This window comes from Conger conger, chromosome 9 (assembly GCF_963514075.1).
Source record: "Conger conger chromosome 9, fConCon1.1, whole genome shotgun sequence".
In the NCBI taxonomy this organism is placed as follows: Eukaryota; Metazoa; Chordata; class Actinopteri; order Anguilliformes; family Congridae; genus Conger; species Conger conger.
In genome coordinates, this window is record NC_083768.1 from 23,479,081 (window position 1) to 23,497,342 (window position 18,262).

Here is an 18,262-nt window from a genome sequence, read left to right on the forward strand (position 1 = left end):
ATTAGCTGAGACACAAAACATAATCATGAAAACATGAAACACCATTTCTATACAAGAAACCAAAGTGACCACATTCCTGCAGGCTTAAGCAAATTGAGGCAATGAACAAATCCCAGATTTTTATGTTTCTGGAAACTGTCGCCTCCTTGTGGCTAGGGGCAAACTAGTCCTTTGATTTGAATCAAAATAGCCATCTTTTGCAGTAATAACGGCTGAGCATATTCATGCCATTTTCCCACAAGGACAGTCATATGGCCCTGAAAGTTCACACCCACAGTTCTGTAGAAATTCCCAGATATTCTGCACTTGTGGGTTGTTTCCTTGGTTGACCTTCCTGTCCAATTCATCCCACATTTGAAGTCTTTGAAAATGTAACATTTGTTGTTTATTTAGCCAAATATGGCAAATTCTAGGTTGCCATCCTGTTAAGCAAGATCTTAATTTATGACTATTCATTTCTTACCTTGTGCCATTTGCAGAAGTTAAACTGCTTAAATTCAACTATAAACAGAGTACTAAATAAGTGTACTAAAACATTTGACCGGTAGTGTACATACTTACTGCAGCAAAGAATCGCCCTGCATGACATCTGAAGGAAAGCTTGGAAGAGATCCACCCAAAAGAATGACACAATTTAAATAGGTGGGGCTCTTTATGTTTCTGACATGATCGTTATCTTACACTAAGTCAGCACCATCTACCAGGAATAAGACTGGCATAGACTTGCCTCAGAATGAATCATTAGAAAGTCATGAAAAAACATTGTAACCATGTAATAGAAGTTCACCACTTCTTTAAAAAGTTATTTGCATATTCATATTTATTTGTGGTTTGTCATCGATGGTTGACATTTGCATTTTATCAATACTTCTATTATCCGTAGGTGCACAAAAACTGGCCAAGTTAATGGAAGCAAGTATGTGTCAGCAGTGTTTGCAAATCTACACCGGTGCCAAGTGTGCCCATTTAAAACAAATTTAGACAAAGGGTAACAATCACAACTTTTTATATGGTTGTTGTTTTTTTGTAATTTGACTGCAGTGAATCTTGCAACCTGGTGAAGTAAAATATTTGAGTAACAGTCCTTTATGGTGAGAGTATTCAAACATATGATGGAATTGCCATGTACTCTACTTATGGCTGAGTGATGTAGCAGACATGGAAATACTAGGAACAGTCAGTACCACAATCAGAAAGAGTTTAAGATAATAACTGACACAACAAGATTTCTCAAACAGCTTGCATGACTAGCAAGACTTTTTTTAATTCAATGTGAACCCCACAGAGAGAAAATTGGGAGGGAAAGAGAATTGAAGTTAGAGGGAGAAGAGGACAGAGAGGGGAAGAAGAGATACAGTTGAGATAAGATTAAGAAAAGAAAGAGTGGCCAAGCAATGGCAGACAAATAAATTGTTTTACTCTAAACAAAGTTTTCAAAAGCTTCGGGAACCCATTTATGCCTTTGCAAATTGCACGATTCAGCCAAACACACACAATATGATCTACACCTTCAGGTGACATCAAAATCAGACTACGTATTCATCCCCCATTTTATTTTTTTTAAACAAAACAAACCTGCTGACTGACAATTACTGCCTTGGGTATGATGCAAATACTACAACATTCACAGAGTGAAATGTCTTCAAATAAACACTGGCATTACTGCCTTTACAGAGTCTACTGCAAACAGGTGGCAAGGTTTGTTCTGTCCTGCATTTCCCTCAAAATACTTTCATGCTTTTCACATCAAAATAAAGCATGTTGCAACTCAATAGCCAATTCACACGTTTATAAAGGATTCATATCGATGGAAAGCAATACTCTTACTTGGCACATTCACAGACAAGAAATATTCAGCTGAAGGAAAAAGGTGATAGAAGTTCTGAATCTACAGAGAAATAATGCAAATACATTTTTGAATGGCAGATTTAACCCTTTGTTCACAAATTCTAAAAAATAACTTCCCTTTTTGAATCGCATGCCATTTCTAACATTTGTCTGGAAAAAAAAAAGAAGAAACGTAGAAGGCGTTACTGGGATAAGCAGGTAGCAGTCATGTGGATAGATAAGTTTGTGTACAATCTGCAGTAGACTCTGATGGTTCACATTAAAATACAAGGTAGCTTGGATGGGGGGAGGGGGGGGTCTTCTCCAAAAAAAAAAAAAAAAAAAATTAATGTCCAGTCTCAAGGCACTGTGGATATGACAACTGGATAAATCAGTTAACTTGACATCACAAGGTTCAGCTTTTAAATAGCTTGGGCATTCTCTAATAGCATCACTTGACAATCTTGTAGCTACTCCTGTCAAATTTGGTCCGCTAGGAAAGGGAGGATGTATTTAGCACAATAGTTTTAGAACATGGGGGGGGGGGGGGGGGGGGGCAGTATGCATCATTTTACATCTCAAACTAACTCAACAAAGTTGTTTCAAATCAGTTCAAAGCTGTTCATGCATCACTTGACTACAGTATTTTAAGGTTTACATAATAGCCCCATGACATATTACAATTGTATGACTGTGGCATTAACGTAGAAGACTACTTCCAGAAAAAAAAAAAAAAAAAAAAAAAAAAAAAGGAGAAAACACTTGTCATAGCTGGTGGCACAACAAAAAAAGAAACTCAAAACGCACAGGGTCTAGAAAACAAAGGGTGTTCATTCTGTGGCAAATATTCTCTTTCTAAAGTAACAGTTATGTGGAGGGGATATTGGGAAAAACTGGTGGGGAAAAAACAAAGTTTACCAACTGTTGATTCTGCATTACATTCTTTGAACAGCTGGTGACATTTCACTGTAAAGGTCTACTGGACCTGCAGTCAGGCTCTGACGTTGACATCCTTGCACCAGGCATGAGAGTAGGACTGATCTTTTGAATCAAAGGGAAAAGGGGTGGAGTTGGAAAAATGCATTTAAAAAGCAGCAGTTCTCCACAGACCCAGAAAAGAGATGTGCCAACATTCTGTGAGGGTTCTCTAAACATGTACAGAGGGGAGAGGACACTGCGCAGTCCTAGTTGATGCAATGTCCCTTTTTTTTGTCTTTTAAACTACAACAATACAGTCACAAGATACAAAGTCTTCTTAACCAGGGGAGAAAAAACAACAACAACATCAACAACAACGAAAAAAGGACGTTCTCAGCATTAAATACACAAGAGTTCAATCTTCAGCTGGGCCAAAAAAAAACAGGGGTGAGCATTCACTTTTTGAGGGGCTGGTAGACCGAAGCGTTGGGGTCCAGGCCCGAGGGGCTGCTGTCCATGAACTTGGAGGAGTAGTGAGGGGTCACCGGGTTCATGTTATTGGTGTCTGCCGTGTAGGTGATGCTTGGCATGACCGCCATCACCTCAGCAATTTTCTGTTTAAGGTCCTTAATCTCCTGATCTTTCTGGAGGATTTGACCTGCGGACAAAGCAATGAAAATGCCCTGTTTTAAAGCAGAGTTTGATTTAGGGTTAAGGCACTGCGAGCGCATTAGTCACGTGCGATTGCGATAGCCATTACGGTTCACCGTTTGACACATTAACTGGGCCGTGACGAGGCCCGCTTGTTATAATAATCATAAAAAAAAGATGTGCGCCATTTTTCAGCGTAATGGCTTTTCGCCCGTGTGCCATTTGCCATCCTGTACCTAGACCCTAACTCTGCAGCTCTTCAGCACGCACTGTGAGCTACGTGCAATGACGGCCTTGTAAACCACTGTAAATCCAGAACATCAGATCTCTACCAGAATAGTGACATGAAAACACTGCACATATGGCTACAGACCCAGTGTGGAGGTAGGAGGCAGTGTAATGTCTCAGGCAATCAAAATATTTTGCTCTACAAAGCATATGGTTGCTCTGCCCATTTACTGCATCATGAAACCCCACTACAAATCACCACTAACACTGCACGGTACCACCCTGGGAAAACACAACCATGTCTGACTCCATTCCAACTTTGATTTGTGCTAGACTAATGACAGTCTCCATATTAACTCTGATTGGCTCTAGACTAATGACAAGAGTCTCCACAGTATCTGTGATTGACTCTGGACTAATGGCTGAGTCTCCATATCATCTGTGATTGGCTCTAGACTAATGGCTGAGTCTCCATAGTATCTGTGAGTGGCTCTAGACTAATGGCTCCATGTTAGCTCTGATTGGCTGCACACTAATGAAGGTTAGGTCCAAACCTTGGGCGATCTCCAGCTGCCTCTTGGCGTCGCCCAGCGCGGAGAATAGGTCCAGTTTGATGCGGGTCTCGGCACTGAGGCTGTTCTCCAGGTGCTGCGTCTTGTCCTGCATGGCTGAGAGCGCGGACATCAGCACCTCCGTGTCCTTCTCGTTCTCCTTGTATTTACGCAGCTCCTGAGAGAAGCAGGGGGGAGAAAGAGGCTCAGCTGAGTGAGGAGGTCATCGCACGGGGGCAGACCTCAGCCACCTCACCATCGAGCGGTGGGGTTTCTTCGCTCTACATTCCCTGCTTCACAATAAGCCAGCAGTTATGACCCGAGTAATGTGAGCAGACTGAGGCCAGCGTAAAAGCTAATGTAGGCTTGACTGATGGGATAGCAAGCACCTGCAGTGAATACAGGTCTTACAGCTGGACTCAAGAGTATGAACACTAATGTACATGTCATTCATATTAAATGGGAGTTCTTCCTAACTATATCAGGAAAGAATCTGGGGGGGGGGGGGGGGGGGGGTCATAATGCTGATTGCAAATAGTAAACATTTCTTTGCGCTTTTCTTTAAGAAGAAGTGAGTTTGGTGTAAAAGCTGGTGTCGGCCGGGCGCTGGACCTACCTGCACCTTCATCTCCAGCTCTCTGATCTGCTCTTCTTTCAGCTTCATGTCGATGGACAGCTTCTTGCACTCAGTCTCCAGCTCGCGGATGCGGCTCCTGAGTGAGTCTGTGCACTCCCCCCTGCAGGGACACGCAGATGCCAGGTCAGCGGGGAGACCCAGAGCAGACATACACACACACAGGACCTCTCTCACACCCTTTCCCACCAGGACTCTGATACCAAAACGCCAGGTCACCTGAGACCCACAGAGAGGGATTGAGGCATCCATTGTTTGGCAAAGAAATTTAAGGCGTCATATTGGTCACACGCACGCGCACGCGCACGCGCACGCGCACACGCACACGCACACGCACACGCACACGCACACGCACACGCACACACACACCTTTTGTTTTCCAGAAATAATCAATCTGATATATACTGAAGTAATTACAAAGTAAAGACAGAGGCCAGCCTGGGAGAAAGGGAGGCGCACCTGGAGGCTGCGGCCATGGCTACAGCCCGTGCGGCCGTGGCCTCCTCCAGCTTCTTGCGCTTCTTCTCCTCGGCCAGCTGCTTCTCCAGCGCCGCCCGGGCCTCCTGCTCGGCCTTCAGCCTCTTCTCCAGCTGGCTGATGGTCTGCTTGTCCTTCTGCTTGGCCTGGATGGCGTTGTGAAGCCTGCGGACAGACGGACGGACACGGACAGACAGAGGCCACCACGCAAACGGCATGACAGACAGACCTGACGGCTACTAGTCATGTCGTTATTAAGGGTAAACCAGGGACTCGGTCTGTTTGAGTGTCCACCACAGAATTACTGGACAATAGTTGAGACAAAAATATAGTACAATAAAAATAAACTAAATGCTAAAATAAGACCACATACAAAAGGAGAATTCAATTCTAGCCTGCATGGTTCAGATTACTGCCACAAGGCTAACTGGTCATGAAAATTTAATGAGAACATAAATACAACAATTATACAGCCTTGCCAGTTCTGCCAAAGGTAGGGCCTCATATTTTCCGTCGTACAGAATCATGGAATCAGGGTAAAAAAGCAAAATTTATGCAGAAAAGTGGAATGCCATGGAATTTAGATTTCACAAATAGTGAACTGTTGGCTCACATATGCTATGAAACAAAATAAAAATAATTTTAGTTAATACAACCATTTCTTATATAGAACAAACAAAAATAAAAATTAAATAATGCAACTGGAACAGAAGTCTGAAATCTGTTGATAATCAAACCATTCCAGTTGCACCATTTAGTTTTATTTGTTTGCAATTTATATATATAAAATAAAAAGATAATGCTGTTATGGAAGTGTTTCTTACTCTTCTCATGTTTACATGAGATGGTAAAAATTGATACAGAAAAAAAAATTTAAAAAAATCAAGCAAACAAATCAGCCATGAAAAAAATAACAATCATTACCCCAAAAATCTAAAAGAAGAAAGTGTAACAGACGTTATGAGGCCCTACACGTGGTGTTGAAAAGACAGGAGCAGACTGAAGGAGAGGTCAGCAGACCCTGGCATGGCTGCCCTGGCAGGTCCTCACTTGTTCTGCAGCAGCTCGTTCTCCTGCCGCAGCTGGCCCAGCTCAGAGCGGACGCTCCTCTCCGTGCTGCTCAGGGAGCTGATCTGACTGCGCAGGTCCTGCTCCACCTGCCGGCTGGCCTGCAGATCCGCCTTCAGCTTCTTAATGTCCTGCTCCAGCCTGCCGCGGGAGAGGAGGGAGATACAGGATAATATTACACCTTTCACAGTCACACACTCACCCCACCATGGCACCACCAAGCATACATTGTCCAGATATGATGGCTAAGCGTTTAGGTTACTTTAAGAATGTAAGGGGCAGTTAATTCAACCAAGTGTGCATCCAAAATGATCAATTAAATATACATTCCATGCAAAAATGTTAAAACTAATGTTAACATAAGCTCATCAAGACTTAACTTTAGGTGAATTCCACCACACAATGAACTTTTACTAGGAAGAGTAGCTGTCCCCTGCACTCTACCGGAAGAGAGGGTGGGCTGTGCTAAAGGCAGAAATGTAACAGCGTATAGTTCTGACGTCAAAGTTACGGAAGTCTAAATGGCTCGTTTAATTGCAGTTTCTTAATATGGATTGTGTGGATTCCTTTGGGGACAGACATCAATACTTTCACAGATTATAGTACCTACAACTCCTTTATACTCCACATAGCAAGGGAAGTGTCGTTTTCCACAACATGGCACCTTTAAGCCAGGCAAGGAGAAATGTATGGCATAAGAATAATACATTTTAGCTTTTTGAGCTTTACATAAAAAGTATGACATTCAGTCATATTCTCCACATCGTCTCAATAAATGACAACAAAAACATCACGCTCGCATCTTGTTCATTCATTGCAATAAAGACAGAAGTAGCCCATGGGGGCCTGAGAAAGCAACTTGCAGTATTACCAGTTCGAAACAAAATGTTTATCATAGGCTTTAGTCAGTTCTTGTGTAGTCACGCGGTCTACTGTCCACAAGGTCTTGGTCAGTTACCTCATTCTACCGCAAGCATGAACTGAAATGTTTTCAGCGCACAATTTGTCACGGTGTTCTTTCCACATTCATCTGACACTCGAGTAGCCATCAGACCAAAGCCTATATCTAAATAGCGCAAGGTTTATTGTAAGCATGGGTAGTTGTGTACAAACAGAAATTTTTGTTTGCAGAAATCGCCATACCATGCCGTCCTTTATAGAAATAAAATTCCATTGCAAAGGCTTACAGTCTTTGGTGAGATTCTTCAGCATTTCTAAAATGCAATTAATAATACATTAAAGACACAAACATGTGCATCAAATATAACATTACTGGCAGTAGTAAAAAAGTTGTTTATTACTGACAGTGATATGTGGACAGTAGCCTACATGTGGCTATATAATGTGAGTATGGTAAGGTCCTCATGTTGTCTCTCAACAAGAGGACCAAAGAAGTGTCAATGCCAGTAAAGCAGGCAATCATTAGGCTTAAGAATCCCAAAGAGACATTAGGTGTCAAAATCAACCGTTTGGTTAATTATTAAGAAGCAAGAACACTCTGGTGAGCTCAGCAATGGCAAACAGCAGGTAGACCATGGAAGACCAGTGTAGTGGATGACAGAAGAATCCTTCAAACGGATTGTAACTGATCCGACCGAAAACACTCTCCAGGATGTAGGTGTCAAAGACAATCATCAAGAGAAGACTACGCCAGCATAATGCAAGATGCAAACCCCTGGCAAGACTCAAGAATTGAATGGCCAGGCTACAGTATGAAAACAAAAAGTTGAAAACCCGGTAGAGTTCTGGAACAAAGTGTTATGGACAGAACCTATACCAGAAAGAAAAATAAATAAATAAATAAAGAACAGCTCATGATCCAAAGCATACAATCTCATCTGTTAAAGATGTCCACCATTAGTAGTAACTGCCCCCAATGGTATTGTTATGGCTTGGGCATGGATGGCTGCCACTAGAACTGACAGCAGCAGCAGGATGAATGCCGAAGTACGCAGAAACATCTAGTCTGCTCAGATCCAAGCAAACGCATCAAAACTGATTGGACGGCACTTCAATATGCAGCAAACTGGAATGTTCTTAACTGGCCAAGTCAATCAATTGTAACTGAGCATAGATCTTGCTTGCTGAAAACCAGACAGGCAAATAGCCCCCAAAACAAGCAGAAGCTGAAGAGGGACGATACCCAGCATCTGGTGAGGTCTATGGGTCGTAGACTTCAGGCAGTCATTGCAACAAAGTATTAATTAGGATGACATTATTTCAGTTTGTGTTAATTTGTACAATTACTTTCAGTTCCCTAAACTGGGGGGGGGGGGGGGGGGGTCTATATATAATTGTCTATGTATATAATTCCTACAAAGTTTGTCCAATATGGGTGTAAAAACCCTCAAATTAAAGCTGAAATTATTTTTGTTTGCAGAGCGAAGAACAGAAAATGTGTCACTGTCCAAATCCTTAAGGACTGCACTGTATCTACAATAAGAACAGTAGCTAAGATCACCAGAACGGTGTGCTGGTCAGCGACTGAGAAGGTACTCTTTGCACAGAGTTTTTGAAGAGTAGCAAGGCAAGAGTCAAAGCACACTGAACACAAGTTAAAATGCCTTGACTTACTTGCCTTGCGGCATGTTAAAACAAATTGCATTAAATACACTGGAGCATTTCAAACTAGTGTCTTCATCAGGGAGTGCTTTTGATGTGCAAGAGACTGCAATCAAGCCTGATACGTGTAAGGCAGCTCAATACATCTTTCTTTAGCCTTTGGCACATTTTTCATAGGCATTATAAAATATGCAAGTCATTTTTGGGCATTGCTAGCGGGTAGCATTGGGGACATAGTGAACAGCTGTGACCTACGTTGCATTAATGGGCATGACATGATGGGTGACCAGCTTGGCGTAGGAGTGAGTCCCAAAGGGGTGGAGGAAAACGCTGGTGAAATGGGTGGGACGGAACAGGGGAGGGAGACAGGGTCAGCCTGAGGCAAGTGTCACCCCTCAGTGACGTTCAAAGCCCTCTCCAATTACTCACACGTCTGCTGTGCCTCCCTCCCCCCATGACACCGCCCACCTCCAATGAGACCGAGACACTCTATCCTGACCCCCTTCCCCACACCCCTGGAGTACTGCAGCACTGTACTGCAGATCCCCTCCATAGACAGGCCCTGGAGTGGAGCCATACGACAGACCAGTCTCGAGTAGAACCATCTGTGAAACCAAGTTTCGGCACAGGGTTACGAAAGTCCACCACAAATTCTGTGACCAGTGGCTCAGAGTCTTTTTCTGTGGAAAAGTATACATGGTAATGCTGGAGATAGCGAAGCATTTCTGAGTCTAAATAACTGCAGGTGCTCCCTCTGTCTAATTGACCATGACAGCTGCCCTAAAGCAAAAGCAGTGAATTGCACAATGCCCTGGGCCTTGGAGCCCACAAACTATTACTCTTCTCCCTCAATATGAAGGATTCTGAATGTTATGCACATCACCTCTCTGATCATAAAATGATGTAGCTTGCTTTATAGAGCAAATTATTATTTTGAAAGGCACATTCAAATAACTAATAAATAATTAACACGCAATATTGCTGTGCACTGTTGGGCACCGTTTAAAAGAAAAACGCTTCCAATGCGATGATTCACAAGATCTCTCGTGTATACCATCCCTTGGGTGATTTAAAGTGAACTGTGCATATTCTTTAAACCCAATGGAAAAATGTTATGCAGCCTTTCAAGCTTATAGCCTGCAGCACAAGTCTGGGTACAGAATTTAATTAATGAATTCACCCAATTTCTTAAACATATACCATCACATAATATTGTGGCTATAATCTATTATCATATTAGGAATGCAATAAATCATTAATTGTAGTCGATAATGGCTAAAAATGAATTTATGGACATATTGGCCAGATTATAAGATTATGCCTTATATGATTATGCAGTAATGAATAGAAATGTACATTACAGGAGTGGAGTCCAGCTCAGAGGCATAAAACAAGGCCCTGCATGCACTCAGGGTGCTGGTATTATGCTCTGTAAGTATAAAAAGATGATTTTTCTTCCTTTAAACTGGTCATTCCTGGCACATGATTCTGGTTTGCATTCCCTCTGCTCACAGTTAAATAGTCTGTAATGTTAACTGAACACTGAACTTAGTTCCACATCTTTAATCAAGCCATCTGTTACGAGTCATTCCTGGGAGCAACTAGTTGCACGTTCGCTTCCTAAGTACATCAGTATGAAGCCACTCCATAATTTTCATAATGAAATGAAAAATTGGCTACACTTGAAGCACATAGCTTGCAATATGGGTTTGCACTCGTCTTTGGATTCCTTGTTCTATACGAATCGTAATTTAGGAATAGCAATTACATATGGAACTTCTAACATTACAAATACTTTACTATGAGAGTAACTGAAGCCAGAACAGGTAAATATTTCCAGCGATGTCATCACTTGCAGCTGCCTTTTGCAGCTCAGGGATTATGGGAAAAGAAAATTAACTAATTACTGCCGTTAATGTAAATACCGCTGTGTTTGGGAACGATTAGAGTTGCGCACCCTTGGCGGCCACAGATTTAAATGGGTTTCATGGGTGGGAAATGAATGTGGAACGCAGCAGTGTAAACCACAGACACTTTAATCAGGGTATAACGGGCTGTGCTGCCTGCAGAACGGGCTCATCTGTGCAGTGCTGCAGTACACCACATCTGCAATCGGACTTCAGGAATTATAGCCCTTAGATCCAAGATCAGTGCACAAGAAGGACTACAGGACTATCTTCTCAGGGCAGTGTGCAACAATGAATGTACAACGATCTGCTCTGTACAGTGTGCAAAGCTGCTGGTGAGATGACCTGGTCTGTCTAAGGTGAAATAATGGTTGCAAACGCATTGCTCAGTGCAGTATATAATCATGACTGCACAATAAAGGGTCTATGCCAACACCAACTTGGTACGGTTACTAAAGTCAGCACTAGGGAGCATTCCACAGTTGGCCTGGGTTTTGTCAGGAAGGACCACAGGGAGATTTCTGGCCCTGTATTGTTATCACAAGAAAAACACAGGAAGCAAATTAATCTCAAGTGCACCCATGTTTGGATTCGGGTATACACAGCATGCTCCCCTCCAGTGGAGTATTAAAATAAGCCGAAGATGAGAATGTCGCAAATCACTGGAGCTGGACAGCTGAAGGAAGAGATTTTCCCAATATAGGCAGCTGTGGAGTTTAGGTGGCCTAAAATGCATCGATATGCTGCTTTTAATCTCTTTTGTTTATTGTGGAAAGAGCATGCTTTTTGCCTTTAACCGAGTAGAAACAGAATGCTCAAATTACATTGCTAAAATAATAAAAACAGGGTTGTGTGTTTGTTTTGATTAGTTATCCTCCAAAACTATTACAGAAAAGAAATTTGGAAAGATAAGGGACTGCCAAATTGTTTTCAAAAATCACTTGCGACTTCTGTGACAAACACAAAATTACGCTTCTAGCCTTCGTAAATAAGATGTTAATTTTCGGCAGACTGCGACCGCACCAACACACCCTCGTCAGGCCACATTTTGCGCTGCAAATTTCATGTACATAAATCTGGCCCTTATTGTTTTGTCTCATGTTTACATACGTGTGCATAGGTTGTAATACAAGTAACAATGATAACTGTACCGTGTAAAAGTTATATATATCAGTGAATGCTTGGACATAATAAGTTGCACGACTCAGACAGTTCAAGGCAAATGTTTCCTTCAAACTATTTCTATAAACTGAACTCCTGGATGTTATGAGCGGAGTGGGTGACTGCACACAGGGAGAGGAGCAGGTACATGCGGTGTTGATTTGGGGAGGCTTACCGTATGAGAGAGTCTGGCTTGCTGAGCTGGTTGTTGGGTATACAGTTCTCCATCAGCTCTCTGTGAGGGGCGGGGCTCTTCCCCGGACACTTCTGCTTCTTCTCGTTCTTACTGGTGGAAGATGAGGAGGGCACGCTGCCATTGGTGGCGTTGTGGCTGCGTGGCGAGGAATTGATCACTGCCCCGCTGGCATTCTTGTAGTTTTTGGAAGAGGCGTTTCCAGGCCCTCCGCCCGTCTCCTCCTTCTGGAGGAGGTTCTCTGTGCTCCCCGCCAGGTCGTTGTTCAGCCTCCTGCTGCCCAGGTGGTTCTCCATGTACTCCATCTCCTGGAGCTTAGAGTCTACTGTCTGCAGGATGTTGTTGTTAATCCCCACATTGTGTTTTTTGGCCTCTTTGTCCCTGCCCTCCTTCCCCTTTTCTCTGTACTCCAGCTCGGGGAGCGGCAGGGAGCTCTTTTTGTTGGCGGGTGCACCGTTCTGTGACGTCGTCGTGGAATCCACCTCAGAGATCCCTTTGGCTGCTGCGGCTGCAGATGGCAGAGAGAGAGAGAGAGAGAGAGAGAGAGAGAGAGAGAGAGAGAGAGAGAGAGAGAGAGAGAAAGAGAGAGAGAGAAAGAGAAAGAGAAAGTGTCAGAGCAGGTGTTGCAGCGATGGAAGGCCACTTGCGGCTTAACACTACAGAGGAGTGATGTGGCAAGCCAGCGATTAACAGCATCTGGCAGCAAACAAGCACATCTGCAAGATGATATCAATGATATCAACCAAAATATTTTTTAAATGAGTTGAATATAATGACAACTTTTCTTCAGGAATAAAAGAAGGATAAAATACCATGAACGTCAAATTCAAGACTAATAGGATGTCATTAATTCCTTGCGGAGACATAGAATGTGAGAATAAACCCCCCTTTGCGCCTTCATAGCTTTATTATAACTTGGAGGGGCCTTCTGCATTAATCATTTTGTAACTACCATTCAGTTACTCTTCACATATTTTTAGCATTGCAATTTTGCTTAGTTGGCCGTAGGGCACAATTTGTCTGAGGGAAGCTATATTTTCCAACTGATTTCATGTTGTCAAGCATAGCCCTCACAAGATCTAAATCTCAGCTGACTCACAAGTTGACAGAATTATATCGCACTGGTATATACCTTAGTAAAAATATTCAGTGAAGACTTCATTAGTAAAGTAAATTCCTTAGGTCTCCACTTTTCCTCAACATAATCACAGTGTACATTAGTATCCACCCCACGGGCATCGAAAATTGGAATCCTGGGAAACAGCTCATAGTGGTTGCACATGCGAGGGGTTTTGGCCGTCTGACGGGGGGCGGGGGGGGATGGGGGTGGAGGGTCGGCGGGTGGCGTTTTCGCTCACCTTCCTCGGCCTCCCTCTCCTGCCTCTGGAGCATCTGCTGCTCAGGGGGGAGAGCCTGCTGGAGGAGCTGCATGTAGAACTCGTTCTCCCTCTGCACCTCCTTCTGCTTCCGCAGGCGCATCTTGTAGCTGACGTAGCTCTTGAAGCCAAAGCCAAGCGTCACCACGGGGTAACCGATACTAATGGGGGGAGTTGGACAGAGGTCAGCGTGCAACCATGTGTGGGTAATAAACCCAACAGAAAACTGCATGGGTCCTCCTAGCCAACCGCATGCTTTCAAAGCCAAAATAAAACAGTTACTTGAAGCATATTTTCTTGCCTTAGACCAAAAGCCCCTGAATGCCCTCATGCCCTCAAGTCATTGTAAAGCTGGCTGGTTGTCAGAAACATCTGTACAGTTCTGTAAAGGTCCCAAGCAACTGTTAATGTTCATTAGCTATACAAAAAATAATTTATTTTGAGATATACATGCAGAAAAGTGTATCAGGTTAAGCTAATGTGTATTTTTTCAAGCATTTTGCAAATGAGGGAAAATAATCCAGTTTTCAACCAAGTTTTTAGTTGAGCGCCTGAATATGAAATTGCAAATCTCAATCTTCTTGCACATTTAGTGTTCATTTGAATACATTTGATACTTTCATTTGAACAAATACCATAAACAGTTACACAATGGCTCAACTCAGCACGCCTGGTTTACAGAGATTACACGAAAAGCAATCCTTGTAGAAAAGTGGACGGTTATTCTTGCTGCTGAAATGACGTTGAGTACTCACCAATGTGCAGCAAATGGCCGACACAGGTCAACGTGGAAGTTTTTCAGGTCTTTGAAGCGGATTGCTGCTTCTATATATACAAAGAGTATCCACAGAGACACTGTAGGTAGACAGACACCTCTTTCTGTGAAGTGAAAGAAAGGTAGACATGAGTCAATGCTCCATTGTGAAATACATGCTGAAAAAGTCATCATACAAGTAATTTAAAACTAGTAGTTTTGTGATCAATAATGTTATTTATTAATATTCATACGATTTAAGGATGTAGTATGTAGGGGATATGTACGTAGGGGAAATCAAACATGTACCAAGTGTACCCTTGCGACAACTCAACATTTGTTCTGTAAAGCCAGAGAGCCCACCCTCAGTTACTGTTGGGCCCCAGACACAGTATACCACAGTATACCACAGTATACCAACTAAAATGAGTTCTCACTGGCAGTGGTCTGGTTTTTTCGGGTCTCACTTTCCTCATTTGTTTATCGATAAAGCTAGACAAAAATGTGCATGACACAATACTATGAGTGCCACAAAAAAGAAGAAAGAAAAAAAGCTGTGACTACTGTCGCAAGGTGGAAACGAGCTCAGCTGGGTAAAAAGAAGGGAAAATAATAGAAACCACCTGAACATCATAATCCCAGTTCTGGAAATCAAAAGCCTATTCAAATCATAATAACATAATTTGTCAGGTTTATTTAAGAGGGCGGGGGAGTGGTGTAGCGGAGAGGCCTCTCATTTTTGTCATTGTGTCAATGAGTTCTGTTGGCGAGTCAATGAATTTAAGGGTTGACTCAGATGGGCCAATTGATACGATAATTTTGTTAACAGGCCACTGTGGCCCATTTTAATAAACCACCCCTCGTCAGTTAGGATATACAGAGCTATAATTACCCCCATAAGTCACTCTTCCCATTGTGTCACTGACAGAAATAATCACAGAGGTCCATGGCAGGGGAAATGCAAAAACAGTCATATAAATGATGTTAAGCCATGATGCTGGTGTGAGAAATATGGTGTCCATTTTCTATTGGATTGCAACCATATATAACCCTAACTTGGCAAGTCCCCAAATCAGATGCTGAGCCAAAGCATTGTTTTGTGGGCCATACTTCTTTAACCCCCATTCAGTCCTCCTCCACACCATTACCTGACTGCTGGGAGGATTTAAATAGTTTGTCCCTATCTGAAACACTGCCACACAGGCAAAACATTACTTTGTTATAGTCTCATTCTTTCATTCCCTCACCAGCCCCCAACAATGACATTTCCATCACTTTTTCCACAATGTAGGCTATGCATATTTTAGCACTTGACTTTTCATTAATGCATTTCTTCCCATTCTGTACAGTATGTCACAGGTGTTGGTGTGTTTTTCAGAAGCACATGTCCATACCTCCAGAAGGGGAAACACACTTACCCGTGTGCCATACGTACTGCACCCAAACGTAGGTACTGGCAGCAAAGAATAGCCATTGTACAGGAATGAAGAGGAGGCATATAATATCTGATGTAAATGCAACACATACAAAAAATACTGAAAATGCCTGTAAGAAAAAAAGCAAAGAGGAAAAATGTGTTAGGGGGGAATAAAAATTAATAGAAATCAGGGCAATGGAAGGGCTCATTACCCAACATGCTGATGGACTGGGCATATTCTCCAAGCCCCTATTGATTTCAGTACATTCAATCTAATGCACAGTATAATGCAACAGGCTCACACTTAACATCTCAAGGCTGATTGCAAAAATGTGAACACGGAGCAGCCCCACTTAGGTGTGCCTTATAGATTTGACAGTGCTACTCACCAGCCCCTGGTATCTGAAGGAATCGTAGACACTTCTGATAAAGAGCCAGAAGGGCCACAAGTATTCAAATCTGAATTCCAGCACGAAGTCTGCCAGCAGCACCAACGCCCACACAACCAGAAACTTGAGGTAAAGGAAGGTACTGGAAGGGGGAGAGAGATAACAGCAGTTTGGCCATTTTTTCTTTCTCAAATAATCTATTCCTGTGTTCATTGTCATTCAAAGCAGGGGACAACAACCGATTACAATCCCAGTTTTATATCTAGTCAGGACCAATAACAATGGCTATTATTATTCAAATAAATGGATTTGAACAAATGATCAAAAGGTCGGGGCTCTGGTGGTTTCCCTTAAAAACGACGGTGTGTGTGAAATTTCTCTCATGTAAGGCCTTGTCTTGCAACAGTTGTCGAAATGACACTGGCTAAACCCGAAGGACGTTTCTGTTGCGATTAAAGTGTTCTTTTATTTAAAGTCTGCAATGTTCTCTCTGCAAGGGCGGCAGGAATGGTTGTTTTCTTAACGTTATGATCACCACAAAAACAAGTGCAATTTCATGTGGTCTTGCGACATTTGGCACTTGGCGTTTTTTTAATGACATTAACGTTACCAATGCATTACAATGAACCTTTCAGTGGTCAACGTTATTCAAACATTCTTTTGCAAGCCAAATGTCATTACGTTTTATTTGTGTGACAGGCACGACAAATATGTTGCTGAACAATTTTGACAGGCAAAGGAAAGCGGATTGTTACCAAAAACGTGCCTACTTAACCCTGTATGTGGAAAGAAAACTAGTTTTTATCAGTTTTGAACACTTGTTGAGATGGTCGCCATTGGTATGATAAACAAACGTGGTTGCGGAATAGAAATTTAGACTATAGACTGTTACCTTAATATTGCAGTTGGTTAACGTTCGTTGAAAAAAGTAAGGATTAGGCAGCGGACTTTGTAATTTGTCAAATGAATGACCGAAGTTAAGTCATTAGCTAACTTGGACTGGTAACGTTAGCTTTATCAACCTCAATGAAGCCAACGTTCTCAAACTAACGTTACCCACTGACGTTGGTTAAGCTCGCAGTAGAGATTCCGATAGGCTAGCTAAAATGTAAAAATACAATAATTTTTTAAAAAGATAGCTTTACTAACATTATGATATTAGCGCGAGAACGTTATGTTGCCGTAATTCCTCGTGAATTTTGTCGCAGAATGTGCTCGTCGCATCCTTCAGAAATATTTCCCAAAAAGCAAAGGAGTAGCTTGCTAACGTGGCAGCCACCGTTGTACAGATGGCCAGCTCGTTAGCTGAACAATATTTACAGCGTGTTTTGCCTTTGCACTTTTAGGTAGTCACATACTTAGCTACACGTGTAATAAGTGATGTGTGTAACGTCATGTATTGAACGCACAATGTCCCAGCTAGCGGGGATTCGATTTTAAGCGAACCCCAGGCTGTTGCCCAGGCCCTGTCCCACAAGTTGACAGGAATCACACAAACGTTACTTGCAACCCAGATAGTGATCGCTCGCTAGCTACTCGGCTACCATTTTGCCTTGTGAGAATTCACAACACACCAGGGCAACACACAATACACCTGACAGCCCCGCCAAACAGAGGAAATCTCCAGGGTTTGAGTAATTATCGTGTGAACCCATCCCAAGCTCCTTTGTAGCTACCTGCCGTATATACCCTCGGTGATTCGGTTCCGTTTTAACGGCCGACGGAGTTTGCTGCAGTCCGCATTGCGCCGCTTCATCCTCCTCCTTTTTGCTTTGGCTTTCTGATATCTCTCGTAATCTCTTCCAGGTTTTTATCTTCAGAAGGAGGAAAAAATAACAGCAACTTTCTACAAAAACGTATGCTGTTATTATTTCTCCTGTGGAAACAAAGAAATAAATAAAAACACTCTTCCGTAGTCCCTCCTCTTTCTCTTTAGCACAGGCTCCATAAACCGCGACGTATTGCTCAAGATTGCTGTTGGACAGTTAGCTTATCCAATCACGTCTTCACAAAATACATATCATTCTGATTGATACAGAAACCCACCATTCACCTTGCTCAATTGGCAGTCTTCGCGTAACATAGACGGACAAACCTTGCGTCAACAGTTGCTCTACCGACCAATCGGATAACTGGTGGACAAATTAGG

At 42.6% G+C, this 18,262-nt stretch overlaps 1 protein-coding gene across 1 annotated transcript; it reads right to left on the reverse strand.

Annotated features, from left to right (window-relative positions):
- Positions 1–1,226: 1,226 nt before the first annotated feature.
- Positions 1,227–18,037, reverse strand: maco1a (macoilin 1a). Its single transcript, XM_061255649.1, has 11 exons — positions 17,790–18,037; positions 16,114–16,255; positions 15,726–15,852; positions 14,309–14,432; positions 13,536–13,714; positions 12,160–12,685; positions 6,337–6,495; positions 5,269–5,451; positions 4,792–4,912; positions 4,179–4,353; positions 1,227–3,403 (listed from the first exon to the last, which is right to left on the reverse strand). The coding sequence occupies exons 1-11, from the start codon at positions 17,867–17,869 to the stop codon at positions 3,201–3,203; spliced, it is 2,019 nt and encodes a 672-aa protein (XP_061111633.1). The 5' UTR covers positions 17,870–18,037; the 3' UTR covers positions 1,227–3,200.
- Between the last annotated feature and the right edge of the window lie 225 nt (positions 18,038–18,262).

What these genes read in the sequence shown, in the direction of transcription:
- maco1a (XM_061255649.1), bottom strand. Translation starts at nt 17,869, where the DNA reads ATGAAGCGGCGCAATGCGGACTGCAGCAAACTCCGTCGGCCGTTAAAA. An exon ending in CGGCCATTTGCTGCACATTG is followed by an intron (nt 13,715 to 14,308) that starts GTGAGTACTCAA and finishes TCCCCCCATTAG; the next exon opens with TATCGGTTACCCCGTGGTGA. An exon ending in GCAGCTGGAGATCGCCCAAG is followed by an intron (nt 3,404 to 4,178) that starts GTTTGGACCTAA and finishes CTTTGTCCGCAG; the next exon opens with GTCAAATCCTCCAGAAAGAT.